The sequence below is a fragment of the Phalacrocorax aristotelis genome, chromosome 12, assembly GCF_949628215.1.
Source record: "Phalacrocorax aristotelis chromosome 12, bGulAri2.1, whole genome shotgun sequence".
NCBI lineage: Eukaryota > Metazoa > Chordata > Aves > Suliformes > Phalacrocoracidae > Phalacrocorax > Phalacrocorax aristotelis.
In genome coordinates, this window is record NC_134287.1 from 14,354,264 (window position 1) to 14,378,364 (window position 24,101).

The window sequence follows — 24,101 nt, forward strand, 5'->3', positions numbered from 1 at the left end:
CCTTGATTTGCTTTGCTTGCACGCGTGGCTTTTGCTTTACCTGTTAAACTGTCTTTATCTCAACCCATGAATTTCCTCACATTTACTCTTCTGATTCTCTCCCCCATCCCACCGTGGGGAGTGAGCGAGCGGCTGCGTGGGGCTTGGTTGCTGACTGGGGCTAAATCATGACACCTGCACAGCAGGTCCCTTTGCTTTTCAGTACCTTTTGGACCAAGCCTCAGAAACCTAACATGGGGCACTGTACCATCTTTGCAACATGCTGGATACGTGTATACCTCACTGCAAGTTTTGTGCTTTGGCTTTCCAACAATTTGCTGGTACCAGTCCCTGCCCTTCTCCCTACCCTCTCCCCATCCCCTCAAAGAGAAGATATAAACTACTGATATTTTTAGCATCAATTCCAAGGAAAATGAGGATTATAATCTCATTGTTTTTCCCTCATCACTTTTGAACCAGTTTGTCACATACAAAAGTAGGATAGCAGCTTTAAAAGTAATTAAGATCCCATCAGTTGTATGTAAATCTTTTTTATTTTTTAATTAAAATCAGGGAAGAATAACTTAGCATGGAAGAAAAAGCAGGTAGCAGCCAGCATTACATCTTTGTCTGATACAGATAACTCGTCAGTCAGAATGTACCCATCTTTGCACAACACAGTATGTTTCCTTTTGAAATCAGGTCATTGTGACAAAAGTTAGGGGTTTTTTTGGAGCGAAAGACAAATTCTTACAGAAGTAGGCTTCAAAGAGCAGCTTCTGTGAACAAGGCAAAGAGCAAGGATGGCCAGGCCTGGCCTGAATAATCTTTTTAACTGTATTTCACTGAAGCAAAACTGGGATGCTGAAGAATGACAGAAACTACAGGGTTTTTCTACAAGTTTTTATCTCATGTTCCACCATAACTCCACCAGCTCCTTTCTCAGGGAAAGCAAATCTATAGCAGTCATACAAAAAGGGAACAAAATCTACAGCATTGCTAAGTCTTATGATTTAATCAGAATTTTAATAAGCTCACAGTAAATAGTTCTCTGTGACATGAATGACATGAAAGCAAGACAGCTCTCTTACTTTCAATATAAGACTCCTACTACAGTCTGCAATTAGTACTGCACAGCAAGTTCACATAAATACATGGCCTTTCACTGATTTCAGTGAACTTCAAGGCCAGCTCCCACTAATCTCTTTGGAGAAAAGTTCTCGTTTATACCTTTCAATGGAGAATTGAGCTCCAAATTACTCATGCTAAATATTAATATAAATTTTTACTGAAGTTTTTTTTTTTCCCAAATAACACAAATATACATAAAGAGACTTAATGATCAAACAAAAGAAAAGAAAAAAATCAAAAAGTTAGAAAGTTTATCTGAGCGAGACAAAGCCCAAAGTCATCTTCCTCTTTTTTTTTATTGTGTAGACCCAATTTTCTTAATCCTCTGCATGTTATCCAACCCTGCATGTTTGTCTGTGGTATATGTACTTTTATGGCAAAAATTATAATATTGAACCTATGTTATCCCAAGTCAGTACTGACTACTAGACTCAAAAACCCAACATTTTATTTTCAGTTCATGTAAGATCATGCTGTCACATAAATGCTATAGGTTTTATATAACCAAGAAATATTGGCAGTCCTAGCAGCTAAGGAAAAGCCCCCTCAAATAAGCCTGTTAATATCTAGTCTATGTTGCTCTTGCACCAAAATGGCTAACGTACCTGTGGCAACTTAGGCCACAAGGGCCAAAATGACAAATTAGTTTCTGAGAGTCAGGTTTGGAAAGATCAGCTAAATGTTGTCCAGCATTTACTGCTGAAGAACTTCGGCACCACCCCTGCGCGTGTATCCTTATTAGGAAGATCCCAACAAAGAGCTCAGAGTCAGAAATGTCATCGGGTTTTGCATCAGGTTCTCACAGGCTCACAGATTAAGTATGTACCATGACTAAGAGCTGTGAATCTGGACTCCTAAATTATTTTTTCTTCTAATTATGTATTTAGTGCATGCCTACAGGAGATATAAAGACAATCCCATAAACTACCTGTGTTGTTAATTATAAATTAGAGTTTTTAGATCTGCATCAAGTAAGGGCATTATCTCACTGTGTGGCCTACCTTACCCTTTACCCTAAAGAATTTGCTGTGGCCAAACTGAATTAAATTAGACAATCAGAGTTAGTTAAAAGTGCAAGCATTTTTATGTAGATTAACTTTTACAGCATGCTATTAATGTAAAACATGACAGATATTTCCTTGGTCAATGTTCATATTAGCAAAGATGTTTATGAATAACATAGGAAGAATAGCAAAGAATATTATGAATAAAGCAGAGTCAGAATCTCTCAGCACTCCTATATATGGAGGAAGTTTTAGGAATCAGAAGCAAAAATTAACCTGCGGTTGCAATTGCAGTGAGCTGAACTCCTGAGGAGCGTATGCATTCTGCTGTAAACAGCCATGTTTATGTGGGGAAGAAAGTTTGAGACCAAAGAAATTAATCATCTACATCAATGGTAAAGTATATCAGAGAGTAATTTGACATCTGATCATAAGAGGTGCTTAGGTTTGCTCTTGTACTCCTGGAACTGAGATGTTGCTGAGGCTGTCATAATTCCTCAAATACTGTTTTCTTTATACTTACTTTCTTCTCTGAACACTGTTTTGCAGGGCCCCCTGGCTGAGAATTATAGAAGTGGACAGGCCTCCCTTCAAAGCATATCAAGATCATTCCTTAATTAGCTGGCAGATGCAATTTGATTTAAGAGACACAAAGCACTGGCTCTTTTGCAGGAACTGAATATCTTGTTCCTTATCATACTAAGTCAAGACAGCAACCCCTAGTCCCAAACCTGGCACGGATCAGTTTTACAGCTAGACACATCCTCTTAGACAAAATGTCCTTGAAATTGTGATGGCTGTTTCACAAGGACTCAGGACACACTTGGGAAAGAACATGGGCCATCCAGCCAAAGGCAGTCTTACAGTCATGATAACAGTAACTCAGTTCTTGAAAGATTCCTGAAGAGATTTGGAAAAAAATGAAAACCACTTTTCTTCTCCTGTTAGCCTTATCCAATGTATTCAGGCACACATATTCTAGATATTTTCTTTCTCTTGCCTATTGACATCTAATAATAAACTTATCTTTTGTACATGTCAGATATTTAACGCTCAGGTCTAGCCGAGTTTTCTCATGCATTTTCTTTTCTTTCACTATGTTTAAAAACAAAAAATACCAGAAGGTTTAATTTAGTCAAGTGATTAATTTTTTTTTGTCCACTTTTGAATCTGTTTCACGTTTAGGGCTGATGCTAATTCTCCACAACATTCAGTTGTTTATTCCACAGCAAGTCACACTGATAGAGATGCCAGCAGATGGCTGAATTCTCCAATTGAGCACATTGCTGGAGTAAAACACGAGGTCAGGCTGCCCTCTGCGGGCTATGATCTAGCACTGGGATGAACTGTTTTGCAACGACTCATGGCAACTGATTAATGCTAGTACAAGACTTCTACGTCTGAATACAGAATTTTGACGTATGCTGTACCTGTAATGCCAAATATAACAATTGGCTTTCTGCTGCCTAGTTATTACTGCTGGGGAGGGAGAAGGAAATGCAGACTGCACATATCTGATGCAGCAGCCTGGCACCCCAGCTGTACAAATACCAGCTCAGTATGCCACTGCCTGGGAGTTCCTGGGAGACCCACAGACTGGGGATAACAGCATCTGAACATAACACCAGAGAAACTAAATGGATGTAAAAACTTCACTTGGCACATAAGCTGCCAGGCAGGAATCGAGGACAGTGCATTATAGCACCCCTCCCAGATCTAATTAGGAACAGGTTCCATTATATTAGGCATATTACAAACACAGATCTGCTTACTTCAGCATTTCACAACACAGGGACTGAATGTCAACCTAGTCCAAAGTAGCCTGAGGCAAAAGAACAGTGATGAGCAACAGAAACATTTCTGGATAACTCTAGGTCTACTACAGACTTTATTTTTTTTGCTGCTTGTCAGTAGTGCCTCCAGGTCAGTTCCTTAAGGGCTTCGCCCAAGTCCAGATGCCCGACCCTACAGGGCTGATGACTCAGAAAGAATTACAAAGGATCATACTTTTTCTGGAAATGCAGTCTGGCTCAGAGGAGAGCTTCTGAGAATGAAATTCTAACTGGAAGTGTTCAGATGGCTCCCTCCACCCTCACCTACAGGTAAAATAATGCAATGGTGATGTACAGGGTCACTCTCACCTCTTTGGGAACCACACAAGAATTCAGTTAGTTGTCAAGAAGGGCCAGTCTTTGAATACATGAATCTTCCTCAATTCACTGGGGATTAGTTGTTGCAAAGATGCAAATATCATGTGAGATGTAATAGCCACAGGGGTAAGTCAATGTCTTCATAAACTCAAACGAGTCCTGTAACTTCAAATAACATCATTTGAGGACCAAATGGGACAAATGAACTGCTACGGTGATGGGCAGTCATGTGTAGCAACCAAAGCTTTTGCAAGCCCAGTAACATGCAGCAGTTAAGCCCAGAGGTAACAGTTCTAGTTGATACACTAATCCATTCTACACAGGATACATAGGGTTATTTCTTCCCCCAAAAAAAGAGCCATAAGGGAACCTTGCGGCTTGTGTCCTACAGATGAAACCAGGTCATCTGTACCCCCTGCTGGTGAGAGCTGGTTCCTACCAAGACGCCATGAACAGAACTCAGGACTTACTGGCCACCTTCCTCGTGTAACAAAATACTGAAGAACACCACTGGACTTTTGTCATGTAACTCTAGGGATAGTTACACTGCCGTGACAGTAGTATTTGGGCCTTTCTAGACAACTGTGCTATCAATAATTTAAAATTAATCATGAAGCCACTACCGAGTACCTTGCGTCACAAATATTTTGGACATTTGCTTCAAAATTAAGACATTTTACAATGCCAAAATTTGTAATATCAGGCTCCATGAAAGATTTCATGTATGCCTCAAGACAAAGATATCTGAATTGAAACTCTGACAAAAACCTACTTTTAATTGTGGACTAATGCTAAAGAAAGACCTGAAAGTTTCTACACTTGCATAGTAGTAGTGTGCCCAAACTATTTTGCAAAATTCATATTGACTATCAAGATCAGCTTTTGCTTATGATTAAACAGATTATCTGATGACATTTTAGGGATTAAAAGATTATAGCCCTAAATCCAAAGATATGAGTAACAATGAAATCTTATTATGCATTAGAAAACAAACAACGCAGTCAGAGCTGATCTGAAAATTACTCAGAAATCTCTTATTAGGGTCAAGACTAAGCACCAAAATTCTCTCCAGAAATACACACAGATTCTGGGTGCTACATTTCCCTCTCTGCAGGTACACAGACAAATGATGGAGGGACCCAATTTATGGTAGCTGGACCACTCAATTATTTTTTTTTCCAATATTTTGGGGCAAAATCCAGTCTTATGTCTATACCACAGTCAGACTCTTGCAGTCATTACAGCTGCAACATGGCATAAACCCAGAAGTTTATCCTTAATCTCTTTGCTTTAAGCTTCCACTACCACACAAACAAGTAAACTTGTGGTCCTGCTAACCTGCGGGCTTCAGTGAAAACTGGCTAAGCTCTGACTGATAATATTTGAGAGTATTTTATCTGTTTTCAATAATTTATTGTATGCTAACACTTGCAGATAGCTTATGGCAGAACACTTATATATTCACTTATAGAGGAAAGCTTGGATTGTAATGCTTCCAGTGGAATAGAAACATTTGAGGAAAACATGATGTGTTTGGAAAACAAATGTCTTATTTCACTGACAACATGTACTTCTTACCTCCTCTTGGTCTCCTTTACAACCCACTACACAAGCTAAAGCAGGGTAGTACAGACAGCGTACCCCAAGTACAAACATAGGGAATAGCCTGCTGGGCATGCATATTTGTCCATCCAGCTCAGTATTGTCTCTTGCACAGCAGCACTGAGCGATGGTGTAAAAAGACACTTGCAGATGCGACAGGTAAGCAATCAGTTGATAGATTAATGACTAGGAAGGTCATAACCCATCAGAACACAAATGAACGTCTCTACAGAGGTAGATGTGCAGATGTGGAGCAGGAAGCACAGACCAGTAAATGCCTGAAAATGGGATTTCAGAAAAATGTTGCACGAGCCGATTACATACTAGCAAATCAGCAAGGAGAGAGGTGTTGCATGCAGCTGAAAGCACAAACAGAAATTTCATGATGGAAAATTACAGCGAATAGAAGCACATACGATACTACATGCAAGACACTGATTAAAATTGGGCGAAGTATAGTCTGGACCTCAATCCCGCTGTATGCTCTTTCATAACCAATGCGAAGAATGCTTGCTTTCTACACTAAAACCCAGAATCAGAAAGGTATGAAGCTGATTTTAAACATCTCTTTAGCCCTTCTCAAAAGCAGAGATCATGCTGAGCCACTAACACTTCATTCTTCATTTCATCCAAGTAGTCACTGAAAACATCGATGTCAATCTGGTTATTATAAACACAGTAAATTCCTGTGCAGAATATAAATAGGTATTACACATAGCTCTACTAGCATGTTTTCATTCTGGGGTGCAAAAATGTACCTGCCAAATCCTCAACCTCTCTGAAGCAAAAGTCCAGGCTGCAGGAAGTTCTTCTGTAATGTAGACGAATACATCCATTAGAGGCTGGCCTGGTGCCATCAGTCGAAATAGCAGAGAGATTTTCAGACAGAAAGGCTAGCACATTATCTCACTGTCTCACTCCATTTAAATTGATTTAATCTAGACAATTTCATTAATTTGTAAGAAGGATAAAAGTTCCCAAAAGCTCTATCAATTAAAATAGCCTTGCTTTCAAGCTGTGTCTTAACTCACATTCAAGCAAAACAGTAACTCACCACATGTGCCACACCAAAACCAGAACTACCTTGCCAAAAAAAAAACCACCCCAATGCCAAACCAGCAGAACTCTGATCTCAAAAGCATTAAAATAAGTAGTAATACTTGTGTTTATTTCAGTGGAAGCAACATCAAGCATCAGCAGGTGAAGATATACTGTTGCACACTACATGACATCGGAGGCCTGTCAGTAACTGAATAATCTCCAGATGAAACATCTCCAATGAGAACACGAAGTATCAACATAAAATGTAACCTCAGCTAAGATCTTTTGCACTGACATGGTGAAATAATTTTTCCATTAGTTTCCAGTGAGTGGCATTACTACTGGTCTGCCAGTATTTATCTAATATACCCAGCAGTGAGAAAACTGGGAGCATAAAACTGGGAGAAAACAGAGCATAAAAAAACCATATCTGTTTAGTTATCCATCCATATCACTTGCACCACAGACTGGATTCTGCAGCATGGCTACAAATTCAAGCTCAGTGTATTGGTAAGTAAATGCAGGGTTATTTACAGAGACTCAACTTGCTTAATAAGCTTAGGGATAATCATAGAATTGTGACACTTTCTTTGTTTCCTTTACTGCAAGGCATTTCATATTGAGGAGTCCTAGTAAGTAATTTTTACAACTAAAACCTGAATTCCAACCACAATGAAACGTTCTGTATATAAAAAAAAAGTTTTTATATACATCAGGCACTCTTAGAATAATAAGATACTGTCAAGCATTAGAAAATCTTTACCTCACCATCTGTGAAGAGATGACTTATGATTTCATGAATTGTGAAGTACACTTAGGAACACGTTCACTGTTATAAAACTGTCTCCTTTTACATCTTCATGGTACCTTACTGTTCCTTTATTCATACAAGCTGCTCAGAGATGGGAAGGCCCAGGCACACCCAGAAGACGTTTGCAAAAACAAATGGAGTGCAAAGAGCATTTTAAATTACAATGTTCTCTTAGACACCTTAATCAAGCACTTGTGCCTTAAATCCACATTTTCTTCACAAAGGATGCAGGCTCCAAAATGGTATCTGTGGTGAGAGAATGGGAATGTCCCCATTAACACAGCAAACACCCTCACACTGATGGGAAAAAAGATGTACCACTACTCAGCCCACTTGCTGACATGTTTACATTCAAACCTACAACTCCGCATTTGTTTTTCTTTTTTTAATAAAAGCAATACAAACCTGCAATACAAACCATATAAACAGGCTGGATGTAGCTGCCGAACTGTACTTATAATATAACAAATAAAGATAAGTATTTACATATAAAATATACATAAATATTAATAATAATCTGAATGAATTGTAAAACTATAGTAGACACCACTTAAATTCACCTGAAGAAGGGTTTGTCTCCTAAAGCACATTTAAGTCTAATAGAACTTTTTATGTTAAATCATAGAAGACAGGCACCTTCCAAATGCAGCATCCATCCAGTTAATAATTACCTAAACGCAGAGGTGGTACATATGTTTCATCCCACAACTACCCACATCAAAATTTTAAATTTCCTAAGAACATCTATAGACTATAACTTGATGAACCCCCAATAAGCAGATTTTTTTAAAAAAATAATTACCTTTTAAATTTATGTTATTTGATACATCCGGATTTTAAGAAGGAAATAGCTAGCTCTGCTCCTTAGCCGCTTCGGCAAAGGTGTCCACATACAACTGGTATTTACTTCCATGAGTACCTGGACTGTAGCTCTCTGTGCCTGCAAAGGATGGAGGTAGTAACAACAATCAGTACAGCAGAATCATTAGTAAGACTTTGTCACAAGATCAACAGTCATAGTAAGACTTCCCAGATGACACAATTTAAAACATAGCTGTTAAATAGTAGTTTTGTTCTGTCTTTTGATTCATCTCTCTGCTTGCTCCTAGCATAGGAGGAAGATGGTGTTCATTCATCTCCAAAAATTAATGAGAAAGTTTTTCTCCATTTGGTACTACAGGTTCTCTTCCCTTTCCCATACTGGTCTGTCACCTACCCAACTTTTCACTATGCTTCCCCAGTGCCAAATCAATCCTGTTGCCCTACTTCCATTTGCCCAGCACCCAAACACTATCCCATGAATTGTAGCTGTTACCAAACATCACACCACCCACCAGCTACATCTATAACCTCTGCTCACCCCACCTCACCTCTGCTTTTCCTATGGCATAGGACAATGGCAGGGATCTTTTTCTCAGAAGCATTTGGCTTAGAGGTAGAATAAAGCCCTCTCTGTCTCCTTCAAAGCTCTGGGGAAAAAAAGAGCAGCAGTGAAACAGATAATGTGCATACTGCCACGAGTCCTCTCATGCCATGGTACACTGCAAGCCCCAGAGGGACCGCAGCCAGCCAGGACCTCACAAACCAGAATGGCACATGTAGACACAGAGACCTGCTAGCAGGCCTCTGGGCAGAGACATGGGTGGTGGGTGGCCCTTCCCCTCGCCCCCTGCCTGGGAGGTGCCATCAGAGAATCACAGAATCATTAAGGTTAGAAAAGGCCTCTAGGATCAAGTCAGGCCTCCTAAACCCATTCTGAAATGCCATGTCTACATGTTTTTTGAATGCCCCCAGGGACAGTGACTCCCCCACCTCTCTGGGCAGCCTGTGCCAGTGCCTGACCACTCTTTCAGGAAATAATTTTTTCCTAATATCCAATCTAAACCTCCCCTGACACAGCTTGAGGCCGTTTTCTCTTGTCCTGTTACCTGGGAGAAGAGACCAACCCCCACCTCACTACAACCTCCTTTCAGGCAGTTGCAGAGAGTGAGAAGGGCTCCCCTCAGCCTCCTCTTTGCCAGGCTAAACACCCCCAGCTCCCTCAGCCGCTCCTCATCAGACTTGATCTCCAGACCCTTCCCCACCTTCGTTGCCCTTCTCTGGACACGCTCCAGCACATCAATGTTCTTGTCCTGAGGGGCCCAAAACTGAATAGTTTTCGAGGTGCGGGGGCCGGCTCGGAGTACCCCGAGCTCGCTGCCCGCTCCCACCCCCGGCCGTGCCCCGCACTGCCCGCGCACCGGGGCCGGCAGAGAGTCGCTGCTGCCCCGGGCAGGCCCGGCACAAGCGGCCCGGTGCCATCGACAAAGCCGAGGGCACGGCCAGCAGCGTCCCCGCCGGGGCGGGAGGGAGGGAGGCAGGCCCGCGGGTCGGGCGGCCTCGGGCGGAGCGCGGCGGTGCGGCGCGGGGCCTCCCCGCGGCGTGGCTGGCTGTGTGCGGGGGGTGGCGGCCCCTGCAGGCCGCGCCGGGGCGGACACCCGGAGCCTCGGCAGCCGGTGCCGCAGCCCGGCGGTGTCAGTGCCACGGTGTCCGCCGGGGAGCGAAAGGCAGAGCCGGCGGCCGCCCGCCCGCCCGATCCCCCGCGGCCAGGCCCCCGCATGCAGCCCTCACCCTGGAGCGGCGGCGGCGGATCGAGGAGCTCTCGCGGTCCTCCCGGCAGCGGCTGCTCCAGTCGCGGGACAGGATGTTCTCCAAGTTCACCTCCATCCTGCAGCACGCCGTGGAGGCGGTAAGGCCGCCGGCGGGCCCGGCCACGCCGCGCCGGGGATGCAAGCCGGGCCTAGCCGCCGAGCGGGCCCCGCGGGGAGGAGCGGCGCGGCGGGGTGGGGGGCTCGGCCCGCTCCCTCAGCGCCCCTTCCCCGCCGCTTCCCCCGGGGCAGCGCCGGCGGCCAGGGGCCCCGCCGAACCGGCACATCCTCCGGCAGCCGCGGCCCGGCCGGTCCCGGCTCGCCCCTGCCGCGGGGCAGGGAGGCAGACGCCGGGCGGGCCAGGGCCAGCGGCCGGCCCCGCGCCCAGCCGGGAGGGGAGGGAAGGGAGCGAATCGCCCCAGCGCCGGCCGCAGCCGGACGGGGCTCCCGAGAGCCGGAGGTGCCGGGAGAGGAGGGAGCGGCCGCGGCCCGGGGCTCCGCGGGGACCCGGGCGGCCCCGGCTCGGCCCCATCGGCTATCGGGAGCCACCTCTGGGCTGTCACCACCAGGAACCTGCGCTCCCGGGGGGCCCCGGCGCCCCCCACCGGGCCTGAGGGCAGCCCGGGCTCGGCCCGGCTCCTCTCTGCGAAACAAATAAGAGAGGTGTATTCAGGAAACTTCTCAGGATTTTCTTGTTGTCGCGGCCAGCAGACAGCAGTCGCCGCCTCCGGTGCTTTTGTGTGATGTTGTCACTGTCAAACCGGCGTTCGCATCCCTGGTTTCTTTTTCAGTTGTAGGTGGGTCGGGAGGGGAGGGCGAGGGGGCGCGGTACCTGCAGCCGGGGTCATCGCGGACCCCGCACGTCTGTGCCCATCGCCGCGCTGGGGAGAGGAGGGCAGCGGGCCTGTTTCTGAAGCTGCCATTTCTGTAGGCCGCGTTCAGCTGCTCGCCTCTGAGGACCCATTTACTGCCTGCACGTTTTATTTTTCTTTGCTTTTCGGTGGGGTGGGGTCCTGGTAGTGATGTCTCTGGCTCCCGGCGCCTTTCTCGGTAAGCCAAAGTACCTACGAGACTGAGCTAGAAGAGGTGCGACTTTGGTTAGGTGCTGAAAATGGGCAATGAAATACTGCTGGAAGCGAGGGTGGAAAGTGTGAAAGGAAGAAGGTTCAAAGGGTTGAAAAAAGAGCCTGCACGTAAAATCCTGCCTCTTGTGAGGGGCACCCTTTGTACATTACTGTATGCCTCGATGCTGCAAATACTTAAGCATATGCTTGACTTTATGCGTGCCTGTCGTTCTGCAGTCTTGAGCAGGACTATTCAGGTTTTAAAGGCAAGCATGTATTAATTAATTGCAGGTTCCTAGTTTGCTTTTTTAGTGGTAGGGTAGCAATTGGAAAGGAGTGTTTTTAAATAATGATGAAACGACTTATTTGAAAACTCTCTATGACCACATATGAATGCTTTCAACAGACGGTGCTTTCATCGAGGAGAAACAGAAATTAGTGGGTGCCTGACTAAAGAAATCTTGTTATGGTGAGCTGTGCCACATTTTGAATAAGAGTGGTTGACTGAGATATGCAGGAGTGGAGGAGAAGTTATTCTTTCAGGCCTATCAATTCAAGATATCTACAAAAGTTATTCCTAGAAGAATGTTTACATTATTGATGTCTACAAAAAAAAATAACAAAAAGAGCTGCATTTATTTGAGATCCATAAAAAACTAGGGAAAATGAATGAACTGAATAGGAAAGGGGAAAAGTAGAGATAGTAGGGACTAGACGATATTTTTTAATTTAAACCTCCCCCCCCAAAAACCAGAAGCAGATCAATAACCTCATTTTGCAAGTGACTGCTATCAAACAACATGCTGTATGTCTTTGCTCAGCTCTAGTGTCTCCTTTAGAATTGCCTCATCCTGCTAACGCCACTGTGATGGATCTCCTGGTAACAAATACTGCACTAAATTGCATTTACAGGGTTGTGAGAAATACCGAGCACCACATGCTAGGAGTGAAATATGGAACCACAAAAGCAAGAGGATGTTAAGAATGTCTCTTACTTCAGCTAGGAAGTTTGACGTAGTAAGTCAAACACAGAACTGGGAAATAGAAACTTTTAACCAGTTTTGGGGCTGTATGTGACTTTAGATCAGTATTTCATTTTCTCTTGAACTGAAGTGTGTGGGCTACTTAGCTTTGCCACTCTGAAAATGAAAACTGGTGTAAATCCTAAATATTAGGTAAGCCCACCTTGATGCTGCCTGCTGTTTTCAGAATGCAGATAATTTGGAGCATTGTTTTTACTTGCTGTTATTGCTGTGGAGTAAGTATAGCTCATGCAGCCTCAGGTGGACTCTGAGCCCTGAATATCAGCAACTGAACTGGTAACTAAGATACAAATTCTCAAAGGTTTTGGGAGCCTACCTCCCAGAAGAGTTCAGTTGCGGCTGAACGGTTTTCAGCTGAGCTGGACACTTAAATACATTTGAAGTGCCTAGGCTTAGCTTTCATTGGTAGGACTACTTTAAATCAGAATTGTTTTGGTAGCCCTTCCCTGTCGTTTCTCCTGGACATCACTTATAGGGTGCTCCTGTCCTGCTTCAGGGCCTGCAGACTTTGGAGAGATGCCTTTAAATAGTAACAGTTCCTATGTTATTAGATAATCGTTGTTATCTTACCGTCAGTATGCCACCTCTGTGAACTATGACGAGGCGTTCCAAAGGTTGAGAGTCTAATACACATAGGAGCATTTGGCCTTCACTTATGAATGTACCACTCTTTGATTGCCTTCATGCCAGGACTATGATGAGGCAAACATAAGGGACCAGCTGATTTTTATTAAGACTTTTTCTTACCTTGAATAACCCAAAACTTTCAGTCTTCTCTGCCTAAGTTGCCCAAGTGTGTGAAATCATATTGCTGATTTTCATTACAACTAAATCCTAATTTTTGCCACCTCTTATCATATGTCAATCCTGCCAGTATTTTAGATATTTTTGCCCTTTCTGGATTTCTCTGCAGCATCCATATGAGCAAGCACCATTGTGGTACCATCCTAAAAGCGCATCCTGAAACTGGGTTGGGTGGGTTGTTGAGAATGGTGGGGAGGACTGCAGTCTTTGTTCTGTTACCTTATGTCAGGGCAGAATAGAAATGTTGTTGCTTTATGGCTTTAATATCAATGAATCTGTGATGGTTTATGTATGGCCTGTCCCCAAGATGTTTTTTCTTTGCTATGCATTTCTGATATACTTTTATCCCAAACGTATTCCAGGAGTGCTGCATTCTCAACAACATACAAAATGTAGCGTACAGTAACAAAGCAGCAACTTAGACATATTTCTTCTCTGATCTTGTGCTCTTCGTCATGTTTCCCTAGACACAATAACTTTGTAAAGTGGTTACTTGGTGCTCAAAGGAGTTTTGTTTGTGTTTGATTTGGCCGTTCAGATGTTTCATCTTAATAGTGAACTCAAAAGGATGTTTTCCAGCTGTGTACCTTGAGCAGGAAAAATATTATTTTGGTTGTTTTTAATTTTGCAGTTTGATGTCAAACAAGATTATTTGTATCACTCTCTTGGTATCTGGGAGTGGGTTTAGATTTTGGTGTCTGCTGCACATTTTTGGGACCCCTCTCTATCAATCTATTATTCCACTGTAGTTCTTACACTGGTACCTTAACATGCTCTAAGTAGCTTCTTTTCCATTCATGTTTTGAGGCAAAACTGAGCTTTGAAAGAAATTGAGTCACTTGCTACAGGTGCTGCTCCAAAATCATTAACTGCTCAGAGCAAGATTTATTCTTCTTGAACCCACTTTATTTGATGTAATGACCTCACATTACTAATTTTTTTAATATTGTGCTACTATTAACAAATTATGATGATGAAATTTAATGCGTGGCTTGTAAGCATGTGCAGTCTTAATTTTATACTTGGAGGCAGTAACCATTATAAAGTCTGTTCATTCACCAGCTGAGGGAATGAAGTAAACCTTCCAGCATTAGTCCTTTTTCAAATTTTCCCTCAGGGCAAACCTTCGCGCTAGTAAAGTAGTAAGATCGAAGGAAAACATCAAGTGACTGCTGTAGCTTTCCTTGCTTCAGTCAGGGGAGTGTGCTTGCACTTCCCCTTCCTTTCTCTTGGACCCAGTTTCCGCTTTCTTTTTCTGACCACACAGTATCTGTTATTCTTTTATATAGTGTTTTCTTTACTTTCTGAACTTGTCCGAAAGATATTGCAGGGTATCACCAGCTTCAGTTGTTTCCTTTCTTTTCAGTATTGAATTGCACTTCTGAAAAGTATACATGAAAAATACTACAATAATTTTTAAATGCACAAAGGTATTGCTGTTAAATACCGAATGTTTATAGGTTTCTTTGCTCTTGAGGTTGTGGATTTTTTTCCTGCCTAAACAAAATTTCTATGTACTTTTAAATACTACGTGGAATTGTATTTTGGACAGATTTTATAATGAGCAGACTATAGTTCTGGTCAAAGATCTATAGTTCTCCTGAGAACAGCACTTTTCCTGGAAGGAGTGGGGTTCAGTCATTAGTAATGCATTGTCACCAGAATGATAAGGCAGCATGTGTTAAGTTTAGCTTGCAAATGAGAACACTCACTCCCTGACTCCCAGGAAGCTCGACTGCTGGAGCTGGGGACCAGATGGAAGAGCTAATCAATGTCTGCTCAAATGGGCTGGTTTTTAGTAGCATTCAGTGAATTTTGGCTATTTGATATACCAATACCCACACTGCAATCTTTAAGATGTCGGGGTTTTTTCCCCTAAGGAGAAGATCTTCACTTTTTGATACTAGGAATTGATAGCTCAAAATTAGTAAGAACATAGGTAATAACATCAAAATGAGTTAGTGTAACTGTGAGAAATAACTACACTTTTAAGGTAATTCCTTCAAATTAGACAAATAGCAGAAATTAATGGCCTTCACAATGAGTTTTGTTTTGCTTCAGAATCTTTATACAAGTATGTGTTCTTTTACAAAAGAGTGATTGTTCAGACTGGCAACTGTTACATGTATTTCATCTCAGCTGGTAGCTAATAATTCATCCTAAACTAGAAACTACAACTTCATCCTAGAATTACCTGTCCTAGTAAGGTTAAAGCATGTCAACCAGGTGTTTGGGAGCTTACATTTTTCTAATGCTTTCCAGTGCTGGGCTTTGTTTGCATATAAGCTGGTATTTTAGCCTTGGTCTTTACTTAGATTTTGTGTCTAAATAACTAAGTACACAGATGCAGATGTGCACGCACATACTAATGGTATCTTTGTTTGGTATCTCTGTCTTGCAGTCCTTGTTCAGAGTAGACTCTGTGAAATCACTGAGTATTTTAATTAAAAAGGGCAGGACCCGTGCCTGAATTACCTCTTCACCTCTGAGAAGAGTCCCTGGAGGCATTTGTTGGGAGGGAGAATGTCTGTATCCATAGTTCTCTCCCATGGTGGATGAATTATTGACAGTGCTGAGAAGTGAAATCCTTTTCCTGGCACTGCTCAGAGGCAGTAAATTCATCTCGAGGCAGATGAGACTAGAGGAAGTGGAGAGGAAAATTACATCAGTCAAAGATAAATCTTTAATGTTATCTATCATGTTACTTTGGAAATAGAGTGGTCTGAAAGGCCTGGTATTCCTCAAAAGTGGTGTCTGTGCCATTCATTGTCCAGAACTAAGTTTTTGGTATAGTTTTGTTACAGAAAGATGCAAAATGATCATTACATTGCTTGAAATACACATCTGCAGCAGCAAGTGTGACATGATGCACGATACAAAATATCATGTGCTCGGTCTTCAGTTTGTTCAGTTATTCGTCTCAATTTCAATAGCCTAGTAAACTTCATAGTAAAATAAACTAGTCTTGTCCCGTGTGGTGTCCTGATATTTATTCTGTGGTAACTGGTGTGCTAAAGTGCTGCTCTCAGTGCCCAGCCATGGAAATGTGGAAGACCTAATGAGTCCACAGACTGTAAGGGAATGGATAAGCAATGTAAGTTTCATTTCCTCGTTGTCATTTGTGAGGGCGTGTTTCCACACGGGATGCAGGCATAGATAGGTACCAAGCACTGCTACTTTTAAAAAGTCTTGCATTTCAAAGTCCTGCGTGCAAAGGATCATTAAAAATGAGCGTTCCACTTTCTTATCACAGCAGGACATGCTGTTGACATACTGAGCTTTACATTTTTACTGAGATAAATTTAAGTGTCGTTAAATTCAAGGAAAAGACTGATGTGGAAAACTTCCAAGGCTTTTTCAAAGAGACCAACATTACCCAGTGAAGAGTATACAGATGTTTGAGCTCTGTGCTTCTATTTGTCCAAGAGCTGAGGCAACTTGGCACGTTTTGGGCCTTAGGAGGAGGCATTAGAGGAATTCAGAGTTTTTTTCATCTCAAGTGTAGTATCTGTAGTTTCTTTTTCAATGAGAGGCTGACTGAGCCCTGGCACAGGTTCCTGAAGAGGTTGTGGGATCTCTACCCTTTGAGATATTCAAAAGCCGCCTGGACGTGGTCCTAGGCAACTGGCTCTGGGTGGCTGTGCTTGAGCAGAGGTCCTCCAGAGGTCCCTTTCAACCTCAGCCACTCTGATTCTGTGAAGCACTCTGTAGCTTGTCGGGGTGGTTCAGCTCCTTATCCTTCAAAAATGGACACACTAACTTACAGATGGGATCCTTTCTGTTTGCCCACAGGTCTCACTGCTACCATCATGTCAAGTGATAATCCTTTATTTCAGGATTGCCTATAAAAGAATGACTTGGAGACTTGATTGTCAAAAAAAAAAGCCTCAAGCAAGTACGATTAGGCCTCAGTAGCAACAGACCCTCATATGGTCTGTTGAGTGGTGGGGGTTTAACCTATATGATTTCTGATTTTACCAGCTCTGAACATTTTATATTGTGGTCACAAATTCAGTGTTTGCCTCAACTCTCATTTTGGAGAGCGTAGTGGTAAAATGATCACGGTCCTTCTTTTTTCACATGCTGCCTGTCATGCAGCAGCTGTTTGTGCCTGAGGTGTAATGGGCTGCAGGGCACCCCGTTCCCAAGCTCAGTGAGGAAGGAGCAGTACTGATGTTGACTGGGTGGGAGGCTACGTTTCGTTCTTGCGGCATGTTATTCCTGAATGCCAGTCACGCCCAACTGGCCATCCCAAATTCCTCTAGAAAAGAAGAAACTTCCTTTTCTTTCAGAAATGAAATAACAAACATATTTGTTTAAAAAAAACCCCAAACCATCAAGTTCTGGGGCTGGGCCTGATGTGCAAAAAAAAAGAAACTAAAATCTTTTAAAAGTTGTGGTTAGCAGTAAAAAAGGCATGGCAAAAACTGTATGAAGCAGCTAATCGGTATTTTTAAGGGAGCAGAGGGAGAGAGGAGCACAGAGCATACAGAAAGGGAAGATGACACCAAAAGCAGATGTAAAAGAACATTATTTTTTCCTACAGGACAAAACTCTGAGATCTATACTCTTGTATAGATCTATCTGTACATAGTCCTTGTTAAAGGTAAAACAGCCCAGAGTAAGAATTTTAGCACTAGTCTGCAGCAGTTTACTTCCAAGTATAAGATAAAATTTGATTTAGTCTCTGAGGAAATATGTTTATTTCATTTGTTTGTTGTGGGTTTTCTTCCCCACAGCTCGCACCTTCCCTTCCATTACAAGAAGATTTCGTTTACCACTGGAAAGCAATCACCCATTACTACATAGAGACATCAGGTAGGAGAAGAAAACTTTCTGGTTTTGTCTCTTCATTGTGAAAACTAGAATTACCAATTTCAGTGTTGTTAAAAAGCAAAGATTAAGAAATACTAAAATGAGTCATGTTTTTTGTAAAAATACCAACAATTACAATTAGTAATTAAAAATATTGTGTACCTCCATTAATCCCTTAAAAACTAGGCATGAAAAACGATCGAGGGAAGGGCTTTCCTGAGTACCATGTAGAGAACTGTACCTTTTCACATCTGACCCAATTTCTGTCTTCACATATTCTGCTTAATCTAAACAGACATCTACAGAAATGTAGTCCCTGCAGTTAAGCTTTTTATTGTTTTGCATCAGGGATTTTCTTTTCCTTTCCAAGATTTTAACAAAAGTAATTTTGTGGTCATAGATTTTACCGGACATATCTGAATTCTGTGTGCTCAGTATTAGGTATTTTTTCTTTAGTGTCTCGTTTCTATGAAAGGTATTTTTATAACAGTTCTGAAAAGTGAATTTGTGAGCAAATTTAGAACACATTTTGTTAAAACTTTCAAGCTTATTAGTTTTTAGTATTAGAGTAGCTACTGAATCTGTGTTCGTGTCTAGGACTGGTGATCTTGTTGATATCAATATTTACTCTTACAAGCTGAAACTCGACCCTTGGTTCTAAATACCCATCTTTTGGAATGCTATGTGATGTTTACTAAGGTAGAAGTGTCAGGGTGGTAGGGGAAAACTGATACCTGTTATTATGTGGTACAGAATAAAAGCTGACCTCTCTCCCAGATTTTTAAGTCTTGTGAAAAACAAGTTTCCATACAGTGGATATATTCCTGTCCTCTGCAGTGGGAGCAGAATTATGCCTAGGAAACTCAAGTAAAACACTCCAGGCTAACTGGATGTTGTGGTAGAGACCAATATCACTCTGTTGAGTCACTCTTGTGATCACTTGTGATCTTGTTGCTATTTGCATGCAAGTGACAGTTATTTTTAGATTATTGCATAAGAAGTAGTAACAATTTCCCTAGTGAGATATTTGTTCAAGTAGAATTTAGCTTAAAAAAATAAAAAGGAAAATCTCCACGTGTGGACGTGCTCTACGACATGTTAATGCCAGCTCCCACTGCCAGTGACATATATCCACAACAGCTTCATGACTTTAATATAATGAAATCAGTCTTTCCCTTTCCTTCATGAAGTTTGATAGAATGTTGTCTTAATGCAGAAAGTATAAATGACAAGTCTAAAAACTTTTGAAGAATAAACAACATAGAGTTTGGGGTTTCTGTGTTGTTATTGTTAGAAAAACTGTTTATGTAGTTATTTAGTTTGTAAAGGAGCCAATAAGCTGCAAATTAAGCTGATCTTAGAGGCTGTTTATAGCTTTCAGAATAGTCTGTGAAGAGTCAAAGAGGAAGTTATAAAGACAGGGTGAATACTAACTGGAAGACTGAGAGTTGAACCTTTCTCTCCCTAAGCTTGGTTTCTGGCTGTACAAGTTTTCTGTTTTGCCTGTGTAATGAATGCATGTTTTGAAATCTAGTGTTTCACCTTTTCTTCATTGCACGGTAAGATATCTGCCTAATGCATATTCTAGTTTACATTTCCAGATATAGTTCTGAAAATTCAATTTAAGACTTGTAAAAAAACTTGCATACTATATATAAGATTCTTTAAATGACTGGTCATGTTTTTAAATCTTAAATTTGGAACTGAACTTACGAATAGGACAATACTTTAATAATTCTTAATTGCACATTTCTTCTATTTAGATGACAAAGCTCCTGTGACTGATACCAACATTCCTTCTCACCTGGAACAGATGTTGGATATTCTAGTTCAAGAAGAAAATGAGAGGGAGTCAGGTGAAACAGGACCATGTATGGAGTATTTGCTACATCACAAGATTTTGGAGACTCTCTACACACTAGGAAAAGCTGATGTATGTACTTCTCAACAGAGCAGATTATCTTTTGTGTGAGATCCTAGTAGTAAAAGGGACTGAAGTTCTACAGTAGATGGTAGTGTGGGACACTGAACTCTAGCAAATAGCTGTTAGCTTGTGTTACCAACATATTACAACTAATAGTCTTTTACAAGCGTGACCAAAGTGAGACAACTAGTGAGATGCTGACTAGGCAGTACCCTGAGATTTGTTACTTACTGCTCCAATAATATTGACTGTGAAGCCAGAAGTAGGAGAAACATTTTTGTTCAGTCTAGAATCTTTCTGGCTTCTACAAGACAGTATTATTCCTCTCTTTCCTCTGTTAAGTGTTGGGAGATTCTTAGGTTAAAAGTGCTGTATTAAATACTAATTTTGTTTAATTTTTTCTTAATGCGATGAGTTATTGCTCAGAAAGACTTCGATGTCAGAAAGCATTAATTTAAGCTGATCCCCAGACAGCTTTTGCATCTGAATCTTTGGTATGAATACAGCCCTTGGCAATGTTGTCTGGTTCTTCCCATGCCTGATTTGTGGCACAAGTGAAATTAGCTTCATGGTCTTGGTGCGCTCTTGTTGACATCTTTCTTGGCAGACTTACGAGCTGAAATGTATGGGGCTGGGTGGATCACAGGGTGAATTAACTTGGCAGCCCTTGTGCTAGAACTTTTTGTATCATGGTACAGATGCAGTTAGGAAAGCTCTTCCAAGGATAAATTGAGCTCTCCATGGTTTCGTTGTCAGTCCATCTTTTACATGCTGCCATGAGTTTTTAATCTGCTCAGTTTTACCTATATAGGCAATGTAGGGTACTAGGTGTCAGAGTCTGGGATGTTCCTTGCTCTGGAAGGACCAGAGCTCTACAATTACTGTTACTATACCATCTGTTCTACGGTCAGGCTAAGATACCTGTTGTAATGAAAATACTTGCTCAGAAATACAGCTCATTCAGTAATCTATAAACTTTGTCAAGAAACCAAGATGAAATGGAGACATATGTGAAGCGGGTAATTAGTAGTATGTTTCTAAGAGTTGAGAGAAGTCATTTTGCACTCATGCAAATATGCCTGTACAAGCAATTCTTGTACAGCCTGTCTTTATACTTTGCCACTTGTGAGTTGATACATCTGAAGTAAACATGCAGTTCATTGCTTGCAAGATGTTGCAAAGATCTGTTGCAAAAAGAATATCCCTTCACAGCAATCACTTATTATCACATTATTGTAGATGCACCCTGATGGTACACATTTTGCCATTCTTTTCAACAGATTGCTTGACAACTCAGTGGTAATTAGGGATTAATAATCTAGGGATAATTACCTTGGAAGGAGAACCAAGTTAGGCAGTTGTTGTTCCACCCATACTCCATTGCCCTGTGCAGTGAACACGATGAGGGAAATTATGTGGGTTAAAATTACCCTATGGAATAACAGCATTTATTAGCATGATAGCACACGTTAGAGTCAGGCAGGATTTAGCTAGAAACAGAGGTACATAAAGGACCGCGAGCCTTCAGACGTCATGGAGTTACGAAAGTACTTTTCACGTGACGTGGTGCATAAGGGAGAGTAGATCATGGGTCTGGAGGTTCCACAGATATTTGTGATTTATATTCTGCTTAACTCAGGAAAAACAACAGCCTTCCCTTGTCCTCAAACATCTGTGCATTTATAAACACTATATCTGTCTAAGGTTAATCGCTCATGAACTTAAAAACCTTTAGTAGACATTAAGATGTCTATAGTTTGTCATTGTATATTTTTATTTACTGACTCACTGAATTGCTGGGGTTTGTAGCACAGTACAGTAAAAGACAGCTGACCTGTAGCCAATTAATTCAGGGTTAATTTCCCCTTATTACTCTATTGATAGGGAATATTTCCTGGAAAGATTGGTAAACATCTTCACTAGAGCAATTAACTGAAAGTATGAATAATTTGAAAAAGAAAACATTAATAAGATGCAATATTTTTTGTTGATCTCTGTTAATATCGACAAAAGTAATGTGTTAACAGATGATTATTTTTTTTTTCTAAAATACTTTTGGATAAATTATTGCTGTTTAATTAGCCATTTTGAGTGACAAGTTTCCATCTATGTTTCTTTCCACATTTGTTATATTTTTTGTTATTGTTCATCTGGTTTTGTTTCAGTGTCCTCCAGGAATGAAACAGCAAGTTTTGGCTTTTTATACAAAGCTTCTGGGAAGAATACGGCAACCTCTTCTTCCCCACATAAATGTGCATAGGCCAGTGCAGGTACTGTTCAAATTTTAGGTAAACTATATTTTTGCATGACAAGTTTCTCTTACTCTGCTGTAGCTAATGGTACCTTTAATTCTGCCTTTGTCAAGTGAGTTAAAGAAACTGCTCAAGTGCAATATAAATTTTAATGTATTGATGATTAGAGCCTTGAACTGCCACTGCAATGCTAGTCATAAGTAATGAAATCTTGCTTGTAGCAATCTACATCTAGAGCAAATGTTCAAGTCAGTAATAATACATCATTGTAATATGCATATAGAAAAAGGTTTCAATCCATTATTCCTAGAAAAAGCTCTAACTTACCCGTCTTAATTGTTCACTTTTCTTAACGTGACAGAAATTAATCAGGCTGTGTGGTGAAGTTCTGGCGACACCAACAGAAAATGAAGAAATTCAGTTTCTCTGTATAGTATGTGCAAAGCTGAAACAGGATCCATACCTGGTCAACTTCTTCCTTGAGGTGAGTAAATCAAATCAAAATTTTCCAAGTGTTATTTACTGTGTCACTGACAAAATCTAACAGAGAACCGGAGGTATCACATTGGGCTTCACAGCTTATTTTTAATTCATTCTGTGATTTTTTTTTCCTGTGTGATATTAGAAGTTTGGGGTTTTTTTCTTTCAGAGACTTGATACATCTGATTATTTTTACTAGAATTAGGCTCACAAATATTCCTGCCTGAGGTCCTTACCCTTTGTAGTGAAAATGCCTTTAGAGTAGGGGTATGAATTGTAATGTAGAACAGCGTGTGATGGAGACCTTGGATTTCTTATGTTGTTTTGTCTGCAGCCCAATAAAGACGAAGGGACAGATTGCACAGGGCACTGAAACCTTGCAAGTAGCTAAGTGTTCTGCAGGATTGGGCCCTTATTTGGTAGTGGCACATATGGTCTAGCTGCCGTGCCAGCTCACAATCTACAATATGACATTATTTTCTATCTGTAAGAAAGCCAAATATCTTTACTCCCTCTTCGAACTTAACATGTGGCATTGACGAAATCAGAGTGGGAAGAGAAAGAATTTCTAGACTGACTTTCTGTTCCCATTTAGAAGGAGCATAAAGAAGTTTAATTTATAAAAGTCCATTTAGAAATGCCTCCTGCTCCCACTTTGATGTTTCCTATGGTGACACAGTATCTATTAAGCATGTGATACACAGGTAAAAAGTTGTAGATATTTACAAGCTCTCCACAAACAAGATCTGTAACAGCAGAGGCTGTTAAACTGCAAAGATACATTATTTGCCATCAAGTACATGACTATCACTTATAAGTCAGTAGTAAAGAATCCACCTTGAGTTTATTTTTGCCTTAATTAAATACCACCCTGATTGCCATTGTATCTACTGTAGTTGTACAAACAGTAGAAGCGGTGTAAGGTTTGAAAAATTAGTGTTTAAACATAAGAAGCACTCAGAAGCAAGCTACTGGATGTATTACACACAAATCCAAACCAGGATTACTTTTGATGTCATTATGTAAATTGTATGGTTTGAAAAGAACTCTCTGAATGACTCTTAGGCTCAAATAATCAAACCTGAGAACCCCAATCATAAGAACCACAAGTATTTTGTCACACATTAGTATTCTTCCCCAAAATAGCAAGATTACAATATTAAAAATTGGACATGGAAAACCAGATGACTCCAAATCCCACAGAGACCTCTGGTTTCACAAAATACTGGATCTAGGGTTCATGCAAGCTGAAGAATATTTCTTATAGCTCCTGTTTCCTTCACAACATTATTCTAAATGTCATAGCCTAAGGCATATGTCTGTATAACTTCTGATAGTTGTTTCCAGATAAGGTAGCTGGGGTGCAGAGTTGTC

The 24,101-nt window shown here is 41.2% G+C and overlaps 2 protein-coding genes across 4 annotated transcripts in view; one reads left to right on the forward strand and one right to left on the reverse strand.

Annotated features, from left to right (window-relative positions):
- Nucleotides 1-10,457, reverse strand: part of ABLIM1 (actin binding LIM protein 1) — a 221,427-nt gene extending 210,970 nt beyond the window's left edge. Inside the window, exons 1-5 of the mRNA XM_075108029.1 lie at nt 10,329-10,457; nt 9,089-9,187; nt 8,521-8,658; nt 7,775-7,964; nt 6,625-6,677 (exon numbers count right to left, since the gene is read on the reverse strand). Of these exons, the coding sequence (XP_074964130.1) occupies nt 6,625-6,677; nt 7,775-7,794 (73 nt within the window). The 5' untranslated portion in view covers nt 7,795-7,964; nt 8,521-8,658; nt 9,089-9,187; nt 10,329-10,457. The remainder of the gene's footprint in view (nt 1-6,624; nt 6,678-7,774; nt 7,965-8,520; nt 8,659-9,088; nt 9,188-10,328) is intronic.
- The window catches only part of FHIP2A (FHF complex subunit HOOK interacting protein 2A), a 36,043-nt gene continuing 22,253 nt past the window's right edge, over nt 10,312-24,101 (forward strand). For 2 of the 3 annotated variants that reach the window (XM_075108025.1, XM_075108026.1), the window contains exons 1-5: nt 10,312-10,446; nt 17,996-18,074; nt 19,835-20,004; nt 22,161-22,265; nt 22,609-22,731. In XM_075108025.1, coding sequence (XP_074964126.1) covers nt 10,402-10,446; nt 17,996-18,074; nt 19,835-20,004; nt 22,161-22,265; nt 22,609-22,731 — 522 coding nt within the window. In that variant the 5' untranslated portion in view covers nt 10,312-10,401. Of the gene's footprint in view, nt 10,447-11,062; nt 11,143-17,995; nt 18,075-19,834; nt 20,005-22,160; nt 22,266-22,608; nt 22,732-24,101 lie in introns of those variants that run through there. The other variant, XM_075108028.1, reaches the window with a different exon arrangement.